The sequence below is a fragment of the Cupressus sempervirens genome, chromosome 10 (genome assembly GCF_028749045.1).
Source record: "Cupressus sempervirens isolate cs-2001-9-10 chromosome 10, ASM2874904v1, whole genome shotgun sequence".
Classification (NCBI taxonomy): Eukaryota; Viridiplantae; Streptophyta; class Pinopsida; order Cupressales; family Cupressaceae; genus Cupressus; species Cupressus sempervirens.
Window position 1 is genome coordinate 611,585,478 of NC_143127.1, and position 12,466 is coordinate 611,597,943.

A 12,466-nucleotide genomic window follows, 5' to 3' on the forward strand; every position below is an offset into this window, starting at 1 on the left:
TGCAATATGTGATATATGCACTAAAAATGGCTCTTACCCATAAAGATGTGATGACAACTCTCACCACCTAAAGTATAATTTATCTTACACCATTTGCAAATAAGGTGCAAACTCCTAGGTGTCTCATATGCAAACTACTATACAATGCATTATTCTAAATAAGCTTAAGTAGAGTGTAATTAGTAAATATTTAATTACATCAACAAGGAGAACTATCATCCAACCTCGTAACATTAATGAAAGTGTCAATCATAGAACATACAATAAAATATTTATCTTTATTGACAGCCTTCTATACCTCCTCAATAATGGTTTAGACTCCTCCATAATAGGCATGTGTTCATTTTTCCTCCAAAGGCTTTGGTTGTTATTCCTTAAGCAAGTAGCAATAGTTCTTATGAGAATTGCAAACAAGAGAATCTTCAAAATCAATCTATTGCATCCAATTGTCATATTTTGAAGATAAGGTAAGGGAGAGGAGCTCAAAGTGAAGTAGGTCCAATGTTGGAGCAAAATAAGGTCATGTCAATACTTAAACCTCAAAATTATTTCAATAAATCTAAAAGCATTCAATGTTGTGATGCCACATCAACACACTAATAAGCATTTAGCATACAACTATGTGCCTTGTTTTCCGAACCATTTTGGACACCTCGGTAAAAAGAATGTGAATAAGCCATCATATTTGACATTATGAATCTAGCATTATATTTGACAAGTACAAAATTAAGAGTGATTTGAAATATTCACATGATATTGTGGGAGGTGCCAACTTAGAGTGTTCTACTATAGGGCTCTCTCCCCTAACATAGGTAAGAAGCACCCCATTCTTTTCCACAAACAAAAAAAAATCAAGAAAACAAATGTTGCTTAAATGTGGTGATCAAATCAATAGCATAATAGTGCCCAAAAGAATTTGCAATGATCATAGAAATCTTCTTATTCAAAAACTCCAACGACAACCTTTACAACAAATCCAAACAAGAAACTTGAAGACAATATCATTCATTAAATTAAAACCCAAAAACCAATCTTTAAAGGCAACTCACCATTGAAAACTAAGACCATCATAAAGAATCCTTGAGAAATCCTCTAGATTGGAAAAAGAAAAGAAAAATTGGTCAACACAATAGTTATCTAATGCTGCCTCTTATTTTGAATCTAGTGAAGATGTCTTCTAACAGTACTATTAGGACAATAGTCACAAAAGCTCCCAACAAGCAATCTCCTCAACCAAGCAAACTAGTCAACAAGAAGAGACTCTAGAATATCAAATTTTGGATCTAACCTTCCTTTGTAACCTTAATAGTATTATCATTAAAAGAATTGCCAAGATGTAGAGTTCCTTCAAAACCCTAGGGTTCAAAGCAAGAAGAAGAAGAGAGAAAACAACAATCACAACAATACCAAAACTATCAACAACCATGTCACTATCATAATTTATCTACAAGATTGAAATGCCACAAGCCTCCATCTCATAAAAATCCTCTAAAACACTTGAAGTTAGACCATGAAGAACATCAACAAGAGGAGAAACATTGCCACCCTCAACAAGCTTGGGCCAAATAAACTCAAAAAGTAGATTTAGTACTCTCTCTCTCTCTCTGGGGGAAAAAAAAAAAAAAAAACCTTTATATACAAACTTGAAAATAGTTCATCGAGAAGCCTTTGTCCCCCAACTCGCCAACACACTTTTCACCTTCACATAAGCTTCTAAGATGATATCCAAGAGAATTTAAGCATGGATGCAAATGAAGTCTTTGGACTAATGCCTTAGAGTGAAGATTGAAAACAATTTATTGTCACATTCTCTTTGTTGCATAAGAGTGAATCTTTAATACAAACCATTCGTCCAGAGACTTGTTTACATCCATAGTTAGACCATAAAGAACATCAACAAGAGGAGAAACATTGCCACCCTCAACAAGCTTGGGTTAAATAAACTCAAGTAGATTTAGTGTACACTATCTCTCTTAAGGAAAAAAAAAAAAAACTTTTATACAGACCCGAAAATAGTTCTTCTTCGAGAAGCCTTTGTCTACCAACTCACCAACACACTTTTCACCTTCACATAAGCTTCTAAGATGGTATCCAAGAGAATTTTAGCATGGATGCAAATGAAGTCTTTGGACTAATGCCTTAGAGTGAAGATTGAAAACAATGTGTTGTCACACTCTCTATGTCGCATAAAGAATGAATCTTTCATACAAACCATTCATCAAGAGACTTGTTTAGATCCATACTTAAATTGTGTGTTCTACATAACATTTGATAGTGTAATAAAGCAACACAATATGCAAATTTCAATGAGTTTAGCAATAGACTTAATATTGTGCACTACATATATCCTACCCCAATGTGATTTGCACAATGTGTGACTTACATTGTGGTGTGCAACATCTAACTCTTAAAGGATGACAATATAAATTTTAAATGATCAGTGAAATTTGTATTCCTCAAGTTATTCTCTCAATGTTTATTATTCATCATAGATCCAACTTATCCTTATTACACAGGGGTTTATGCTATTGTCTAGTGTTGTAGAATTCAAACTTGGAGGAGTTCCCCAATATGTTCTAGATTGTTCTACAAGCATAAGATTGGTTGGTCAAACAACCTCCTTTGTCCAAAGGAAATTGAATATAGCACGAGGTTTAAATTTGACTAACATGTAGATAAGATAAGATTATTTTATTTTATTGATGTCCAACAAAAGACCACAACATGGGTCTATGGGACAGGAAGCTCATGTCGTTGGTTTAAAAGTAGTGTCATCATATAGAAATTTTGAAAATGAACTAGCACATTATTAACTCAAACTTGGAGTTCCCCAATATGTTCTTGATTGTTCTACAAGCATAAGATTGGTTGGTCAAACAACAAACTTTGTCCAAAGGAAATTGAATATAGCATGAGGCTTAAATTTGACAAACATGTAGAGAAAATGATACACTACTACCTCATGGCACTGGTTTAAAGGTAGTGTCGTCATACAAAAAAATTGAAAATGAACTAGCACATATTATTGAAAAGATTGGGGATATCATGATTGTGTGCGTGTTCATGTGTGTACAGAACATAGTGTTTATGTGTGTGTGCACGCACGTGTGCAGAACATTGTGTGTGTGCATGTGTGTGCACAATCATTAGTGTGCAGAACATAATGTGTGTGTGCACGTGTGCACAAACTTTAATGTGTGCAGAACAATGTGCACGTGTGTGCAAATTTTAGTGTGTGCAAAACTATGCGTGTGTGTGTATGCACATGCGCATAACATAGTGTTTGTGTGTGTGAGAGAGTGTCTGTGTGTGTGCACGCACGTGCATGCTTTAGTTGAAGTACACATTAAAGGTTTTTAGGTTGTATACAACAATTGAGCTCCCTAAAACCTATCAAATATGAATCAATCAAGTGGATACTATATATTTAGTGTAAGCAACAAATAAATGGTGTTATTTATATAAATTTAATTTGGAAAGATTGCTTATGCAAAATTCAAAATTATGATGAATAAAACCAATTTTTAAAAATGTGATTTGAATGGAGCAACAATAACAAGAAGCAATCACATTAGATTGGTAAAAATAAAATATAATTCAAAAAAATTAGATATCAAGTATTTGAAAAAAATATAGAGAATTCACCACTCAAAGTAAATGGTCGAGTGGTGGTGGCAGCCGCATGCCCACCATGGTTTAAATCCCCGCTAGGCCATTGTGATTGTGGGTTTAGTTCTTCGTTCATCCTATGTTTTAATCATATTTTTGGGAACCATAAAGACTTCTAAGTCAACTGAAACTTATGTAAGGTCAATAATTCAAATCATCAAATGAAATTTAAAAAGGGCATAAACCTTTACTTCCAAAGGTTAAGAAATGTAAAATCTTTTGCCAATTAGCTCCATATTGCCTCGAAAATCAATTAACTCCATGTTGCCTAAAACAACATATTGACTAATAGTGCATATAGAATAAACCATTACTGTTTTGGGGTCTTACGAGGTTTTTATTTCATTCATGCAAATGCTGATTGACTGAGAAAATGTCCATGTAATTGGACACACTACCTGATTAGGAGAATGTGTTCATCTAAAATACCATAAGCAATGGGAAAATGAGGGCATCCATTTTCTTTTCTTTTAGATATTCTCATACTTCTCATGACTTGGAAAGGAAATGGTAAGGTGAACAAAACTTCCATTCTCATTGAATCATTAGCCTACATAAGATTCACATACTGAAAACTACTTTAATGAGATAAATCACTTCCAATACCTCATTATTCGTATATTTAAAATATTTTTAAAAGAAAATCAAGTGCCACGCATTTTAAACATGAAATAAAACTTAAAAGCTTAAATTTTAAAGAAAGAAAAACACATCCATCAAAAGCATTATATGTTGGCCATCAACACCCTAAAGAAAATCTCTAGCATCTCAGTGATATATGCTGGGCAGGTCTTCCATCCACAAGCATTTTGATAATGCAAGCTTCAACCACTAATGTTCCGAGGCCAACCTTGACACCAATGTTCTTCCGAAGGGCCTTATAAATGATATGCTTAACCCAAAAAGATGAAACAGCTTAATATAATGGAAAGGGTAGATGGGTCACTGAAATTCCCAATGGAACAGACTGATACAACAAATAAGGTAAATAGGTCACTAAAATTCCCAATGATACTTGCTCTCATGCTCACCAAGATGTGATAATACCTACTCATGACATACCACTCTACCTCTTAGTGTAGTAACAGGACAGGTGAAAATTTGAGGGGTCATTTTCTCAACGTTGTTTTACCTCTTCTCAAATTTGCCAGTAACTGTCTTTATCCCACTACTGATTTTCAGGAATAACTTGATACTATCTTCCTAAGCTGTCATCCAAGTGATGGTTGATAATATACTTTAAACAGGCTGCCAAGTATGGGCAGACACGGAGGCAATTCACTTGTCTTATACGCATTATGGATAAACTATCAAAGCTACAAGGGATATCTCTACAAAGGCATTCAATATTTTCTGCTTATGCTGATCGCCTTGGGTTTTTTGAACTCTAGCAGAATATCCAACTCACAAAATGTTAGTTCATAAACCTTGCTCCAAGACACGGGACCACTCCTAGGTTAAATGTACAGTTAGATAATAATGAACACATTCCCAACTCAGTCTTTGGCACTTGGAATATGCATTCCCAACAATTAAGCTCTTCTATAGTTGGCATCTTACATTATATCCTATCAAACGCATCCTTTCCACCAGATACATGTTCTGTGAACCAAACAATCACCCCTGCAACAGAAATCATATATAGAATCATCACTTTATACACAGGCATGGTTGCACCATGAGCATGAAAAACTTCAAAAAAAACACGCTCGAAGAAGCAAACGTGTTCAATTTTCCTTCGATAGTTTTCTTCAAACAGATCATTTCAATTAGATGCCAATTGTTTTGCAGTGATGCAGACAGATTTCAAAACTGCAGCTATTCTTTCTGTACTCAACTTATTATTTGAATCTTGCAGCAGTCAAAATAGAGACATCCATCTACAGGTAACCAGCCAGCATCCACAGTTTGATTATTCTAATTTATTTTCACCGACTGATTCAGAATTACTTTCAGAATTTTGAGATTCGAGCAACTTTTGGCGTTCTGCAAACTCTCTTTCACAAGCAGTTATGCCAACTAAAATGTCCAGCATGATTCCTGTTGTACCAAAGAATACAAGTGGTCCCAGTGACTTTCTCTTGATTCCAACTGGAATTGCCAACAGAGCTCCGGCTGCAGAAAATATCCATGTACTCCATGAACTACAAACACCAGAAAACCAACATTACTGACTCTATTTTATTTTTGTGAAAATGCAGACACTTTCAAAATTTAAAGACGTGGAGTTCAAACTATTCTATACCTTGTATATACCAAAACAGAAACATATATTTGAATATTGAGGCTATTTGATGTCCCACAATGCACGCACTTAAAATTGACGAAGTGGAGTTCAAAGTATTACTTGGTACATCACAAAAAATTATATATGTTAAATCTTATTTAGAATCACTTCCATTTCCCGAGAATGGATTGTGATAATTGAGCTTATTCTATGGTATTAGACATGTGTTGATCATTCCTGGATTTGTAACACCATAGCAGCGAAGCCAGTTTCCTTTTCCCAACAGGATAGTTGGGAGTTGGAAGTTGTTAAGCCAGCTTTCCAAGGGCGAATTTGCAGATTGTTTGTAGGTGCTCAAGCTTATTTAATTTTAAAAGAATGGTTTTCATATTAAATAATAGGATCATCTGAGATTTAGGTTATGAATCCTGTACTGGTCATTCATGGATTTGTAATATCATAGCAGCAAAGCCAGTTTCCTTTTTCCCACAGGGTAGTTGGGAGTTGAAGTTGCTAGGCCAGTCTTCAAGGGGTGAATATGCAGTTATGTTGGTAAGTGTTCAAGCTTAATTTATATTTTAGAATGCTTCTCATATTAAGTGCTAGGATCATCTAAGAACTTCAGATATTGGATGCACAATAGGATTAGCACTATTCAATGGCTGTTGAAGTCCATATATGAGGCAGCCAATAAAGCCAGATTTGGTTCTTCTAGACTCTAAACAGTAAAATTAAATTACCTGTATTTAGGTCATCCAGTTAAAATTCTCCATAAAGGTCACGCTCATAGTACTGGCACATGTTGAAAAGAACATGCTATGTTTAGGTTCTGAATCTAAGAAATCCAACACAATGGAGAATCTATAATTTCATGTAGATTCCATGCTGATCATAGGAAAAAACCTTTGGATTTCAGAGTATTCTGAAGATAAACTTGCCAAGAACAAAATGTCTTTACATAAATATATACTTATTTGTATGTATATATATACAAGCACACAAACGAATTTTATTATTCATATGTATAATATAGTTACACAGGACTAGAAGAATGTAAGTGTACATAAATTTATACTTACAATTTAAGGAACAATTGTTAATTTTAATCAAGTTTATTATCACTCTCTTTTATTGTTATTTTTGTATTGTTTTTCTCTAGTTTCTTCCCTCAACCCCTCCCACGCATAATTTTCTTTTTTATCCAGTCCCATAATCAAGTACTTTGAGCCTCGCCTCTTTTTGAGACTGCAATCAAGTTTTTTAATATCCTCTTTCTGATGATGCATCATTGACTGAGACCCAAAATGTCTTAAACTGATTGATAAAAACAAAGTTGTTTCCAAAAGCAAACTTTTGTATACCATCCTTGTAAACAACAATGCATTTGGATTTCGAAAGAAAATGCTCTTTCCATGCCTCAAATGTTTTAACATTTGGCTCTCTCAGCACCAAAACCTCCTAGCAACATCCACAGCATTCAAAACATTTTTGCCCGCACAAAAAACACTCACAACGGGGCTTCACTGCCCTCCCATTTCACAATCAAATCTCCTAATCAAGGGCAAAACATTCTTGATGCACAACACCAGGAATCCTCACAAAAAACCTGTCTAGAATTTGTCACCAAATTAGAAATATAATTTCATCTTTAGGAAAATGAAGGCAATTATTAAAAAATATAATTTTATCTTACAAGAGAAGTCCTTTAAACATAATTAAAAGTTCATTTTTAATATAAAAGTCAAAGTAAGATAAGGCTAAATTTGCTAGTTTATTATCTTTAATTTAAATTAAGTCAAGAAAAATTAAAATACTTTGCGCTAAATTTAAAACAAACTATACTTTTTTGAAAAATTTAAAAGTAAATCTAAAACCTCCACGTTTTATCTGCAAACATAATTTGTTGTTAGAAACAAATGAAAACATCAACCAATATAACGTAAGATGATTTATATTTATAATTTTCTTGAAGGACAGTTGATTGCATTATTATATTTTCAAAAAAGGAGGTAGACAAAAATACTAGTCCCATAACTCACCCCGGGTTGTGCAGGCTTTCTAGGTTAGCGGGCCAAGCAAGCCAAGGTGAGTTTTCATGACCCACTTGCTTGACCCACCGAGCAACAAGCCATGACCCATGTGACTTGCCGAGCCAGCAAGTGATGCCATGACTCGCCAAGTCTATGGCTATGACCTGGCTGGTGGCAACAATAAAGTTATTTGCAAAAAAAGACTAGTTTTTTTCCTTCTTTTTTTCCCATATCTTTTTTCATTTTACCATAAAAGGTGATTTATTTGCTTGTTATGAGAAGATGAGAGGGAAAAAACCAAGAGGCATAGGTTTACAACCAGCAAGGAAGAAGAGCATCAAGGAGTGCGCAAATCACATTGGGAAGGCCATAGGATTGCACTGAGAACATCAAGGAGTCCATAGCAGTTGTTCCAAGATGTTCCATGGGGACACATGCCCTAGCCTGGAACCCTTGTACCTTACTAGGGATGCTTGGATAGGTTATTCAACATCCTCGATCCATGCCAATTTCATCACCAAAAAGTGGGCATTTCCTTTTGCCAAAATGCAAAGTTTCCAAAACTCAGGGACGGATCCAAGTACCGCAGATGACTGAGGGGCAACCCAACCATCCCCGATACCTGAATCCGTTCCCTAATTCCGAGAAATTTAAAATGTCTACTGACTTAAAAAAAGATCATTTCTTTTTGGTTATGGGAGGACCCCACATGGTCTCTAATATCAAATAAAAAATTCTAAACCCTATTTTGGATCAAAAAAGGCAAAATCTCTTTTCTTTCTTCATTTCATTCATTCTTGGCAAGAAAAATGAAGAGGAACAGCAGCAAAGCCTTCATTTTTTAGTTGCAAGAGGAGGGTCTGGCATAAAAACTTCTTCATTCTAGGTATGTCTTTCTTATTATGGCCATTTCTTTGCATTTCATTTCAGTTTTACATTTGTTTTCCATTGTGCAACATACAAAGAAGGCAATTTGAGTGGAGTTTTTTTTTTTTTAAAGCTTGCAGCAGTATTATATGTTACACAATGATGAGCAGCAGCAATGAGGAGGGAAGTGCTAGTAGTGATAGAGTTGAAGTAGAAATTCAACAAACTCAATCCCAAAGGGAAAAAAATGTAGTACTATGGCAACCCTAGTATGAATGTATCAAGGCCAGCATCCTCTTCTGCATTTGATTGCCCTTTCGAAGCCCTCAAAAAGTATGCAAGAGGCCCACTCAATCCCAAGAAACCTCCCCTTTAATTTGCCACAAGAGTAGACAAAGGTAAAGAAAAAAGGATTCAACAGGTAGTAGGGAATGGGAGTTCCATTTGTGCAAAAAAATTTACTTTGGAAGCTATACTAGAGTTTATTGCCATCTTTTGTGAATGGATGGTCAAGGGGTAAAAGGTTGCCAAGCTATAACAAAAGTAGAAAAGCTAGAGGCCACTAGACTGCACATAGAGGGGGAGGCACTAAAAACAAGGGCTTCAAGCAAGCTTTGCAAGATTTGAGTCAGCCTTTTACTAGGGAAGAAAGTGCCACGCCTACTTCCATATCTACCAATAAGGGAAAGAGCCTTCTAGAAGGGAAGAATGGTAAAAGAGAAAAAAATGTTGCTGAATTACTTAACTTGCAAGCAAAAGAGAGGGTTGAAAAATCTATTGGGAGGTTTCTTTTTGCTCATGACATGCCATTCCATGTGTCACATTCCCCATTTTACAAACAAATGTGCAAAGATATTTATGTTGTTTGTCCCTCATTTGTACCACCTAGTGAGACAAAACTACGCACCACTGTTTTTGATAAAGAATATTCAAAAGTGAGTATTTTGATGGAGGAAACGAGATAGAAATCATCACCATGGATGGGTGGACCAATATCAAGCAGTGGCCGCTCATGAATATTATTATCGCTAGCTCAGCGGGCTCTTATTTTCTTAGAGTCATAGATTGTTCAAGGAAAAGGAAGGATGCAACCTTCCAATTTCAGATTTTAAAGATGCTATAAAAGAGGTTGGCTCTTCAAATGTTGTGCAAGTAATGATAGATTCAGCCTGGGTGCATAGGTCAGCAGGATTAATGGTGGAGAATACTTATAGGCACATTTTTTGGACCCCACGTTGTGTACATGCATTTAACAACACCTTGAAGGACATTGGGGAAATGGATTGGATAAAGGCTATGGTGGCTAAGGTTAGAGATGTGCAAATGTTTATCTGCAATCACCACACATCTCTTGCATTATTTAGGACATTTCCAAATAAAAAATTCCTCAAGCCCATAGAGATAGATATGCTAGCTATTTTATTTTGATAGAGAGGATGTTTGAGGTTCAAGAGGCCTTACAGTCCACGGTGGTCAAGGCAGAGTGCAATAGATGGCATAAATCTAGTACACAAGATGGAAGAAGTGTGAAACAAAGAATCCTTGATTATAACTGGTGGTCTACCATAAGGTAAGAAACTTAAGAGATTGTTATTGTTGATTTAATAAAATTATTTCTAATTTTACCATTTGCTGCTTTTATTATTTAAGAATTTGGAATTATTAAAATTTAAAATGTTTCCAACTTATAACTTGTTTGCATTTGCTCCTTCATAGAGCCCACTGTGTGGGTCATTAGATATGTTGATACTGACCCTCCTAGAGTTGGAGAGATTTATGAGACCTTTGATAGCATGTTTGGGCAGATCAAGCATGCTATTTATGCCAGAGATTGAAGCTTATGAGGAGCATCTTAGGCCCATTGTGACAAGACGATGAAACATTACAAACACTCTGCTCAATATGGCAGCGTATGTTGTGAACCCTAAGTGGTATGGATCAAGACCTGGAAGAGTCATTCCATCTAGGGATGAGGAGGTGAGTCTCCAATCTGAAATCTCAAGTTTTCAATTTAAAATTATTTAATTAAATCAACATGTGAAATAGCAAGCTATAATGCCCTTAGTTTTCAAATTTCAAATTAGTAATAGATATGTTTTTTATTTGTTCACCTTAGGTGAAGGAGGACTTCTTCAAGGCCCTTGCAAAAATGTACAATCTAGATGATGCTAGTAAGATTTGTGAACAATAGCTTGACTTTGCCAAACTTTGTGGCCCGACCTTTCGTAGACAAGAGGTGAAGACGGATAGAGCTACATTAGCTCAAAGAGACCCTATTGGATGGTGGATGTAGCATGGAGAAGATACACCTGAGGTGAATGTTCTTGCTATTCATCTTCTTTCACAGGTTGCAAGTTCTCTTGCTATAGAGGGGAATTGGTCAATATGTAGCTTCATCCAATCAGTGAAGAGGAACAACATTATCTCTAAACAATCGAAGAAATTAGTGGTTGTTCACAATGTACTACAGATACAAGATTGGCAGACTTAGTATCCTCAAACTCCAGCAGTACGTTGGGATGTTAATCTCAAGGATGCTCTACGGGTTGAGGAGAATGACACAACTCAAGGACTACCCCTACTAGTGACTCAAAGGTTGGCTCTGATGATGATATTGATTTAGATTTAGATTCTATGAGGATTCAGGACAGCCATATATTTGGCATATAATATTTGCAGATACATTATTAATTTTGATTATTATAGAAATATGATTATGGAGTTGAACTTCTATGTTACTGTTTAGTATTTTAGTAGGACTTCTCTTTATATCATTTTGATCTCGTGCATGAATTTTGGAGCCTTTGGGCAATTTTGGTATATGTACGCCATATTCTTACAATGAAATTATGAAAGTGTGTGAATCTTATTAATTTGCTATGTATTCATTGTATTATATCAATGTTATGATATGCATATTTGAATTTTCTCTATACATATTAAAATTCCCCTATTCTTTTAATAGTCATCCCCTATCGTCCCCTAAAATTTGGCTTCGAACTATATCCATACTAGAAACATGGCCCCATCCCCTAAAACGTCCCAGTCCCTAAAACTCCGTAGAGCATAGTTCTCAACTCATTTGAAAGAGGTAGGTGTTAAGTTTTGTTGATTTTGTTGGTATGTTTTCCATGTTTATGGATTTTCATTTTTTGTTAATTTTTTTAGTTTAACTTTCCAACTCTAGAATGTCTTCTATTAAAATATAATTTGCATACTTCAATGAGAGTAGTAGAACAATATATTCTTTTGGAAAAACATTATAAACATGTATTTATAATTTTTTCTTATTAACAATGTAGGGTTTGCTGATTTTTCTAAAGTCTTCCTTTGAAATTTGAAAATTTTGAAAAAAGAAACACAATGCACAAATGGGGAGATTTCTGATTATTTTCTGTTAGTTTAAAACTTTATAAAATACAAAGCATAAGTGGTAATTTGTCCATATAATTGCTTTATTGCAGCCGCCTTTATGTTTTGAAAACATTAAATTTTCCCAATGCCTCCAAAGGATGAAGCTTGAAAATATACTAAAGACTTTCCAGATAGACAAAATATTTTTTTTTGTAAAGAACATAATCATGGTGACATCAGTAGATATAAATACCATATTGTCGGCATATGTGGCAATGATGTTAAGCCATGTCTAAAAGCAACAGTCAAGGCAGTTTGA

At 35.0% G+C, this 12,466-nt stretch overlaps 1 protein-coding gene across 1 annotated transcript in view; it reads right to left on the reverse strand.

Annotated features, from left to right (window-relative positions):
- Window positions 1–5,171: 5,171 nt before the first annotated feature.
- LOC149535331 (uncharacterized) overlaps window positions 5,172–12,466 on the reverse strand; it is a 56,105-nt gene continuing 48,810 nt past the window's right edge. Inside the window, exon 2 of the mRNA XM_089805074.1 lies at window positions 5,172–5,813. Within this exon, the coding sequence (XP_089661200.1) occupies window positions 5,582–5,813 (232 nt within the window). The 3' untranslated portion in view covers window positions 5,172–5,581. The remainder of the gene's footprint in view (window positions 5,814–12,466) is intronic.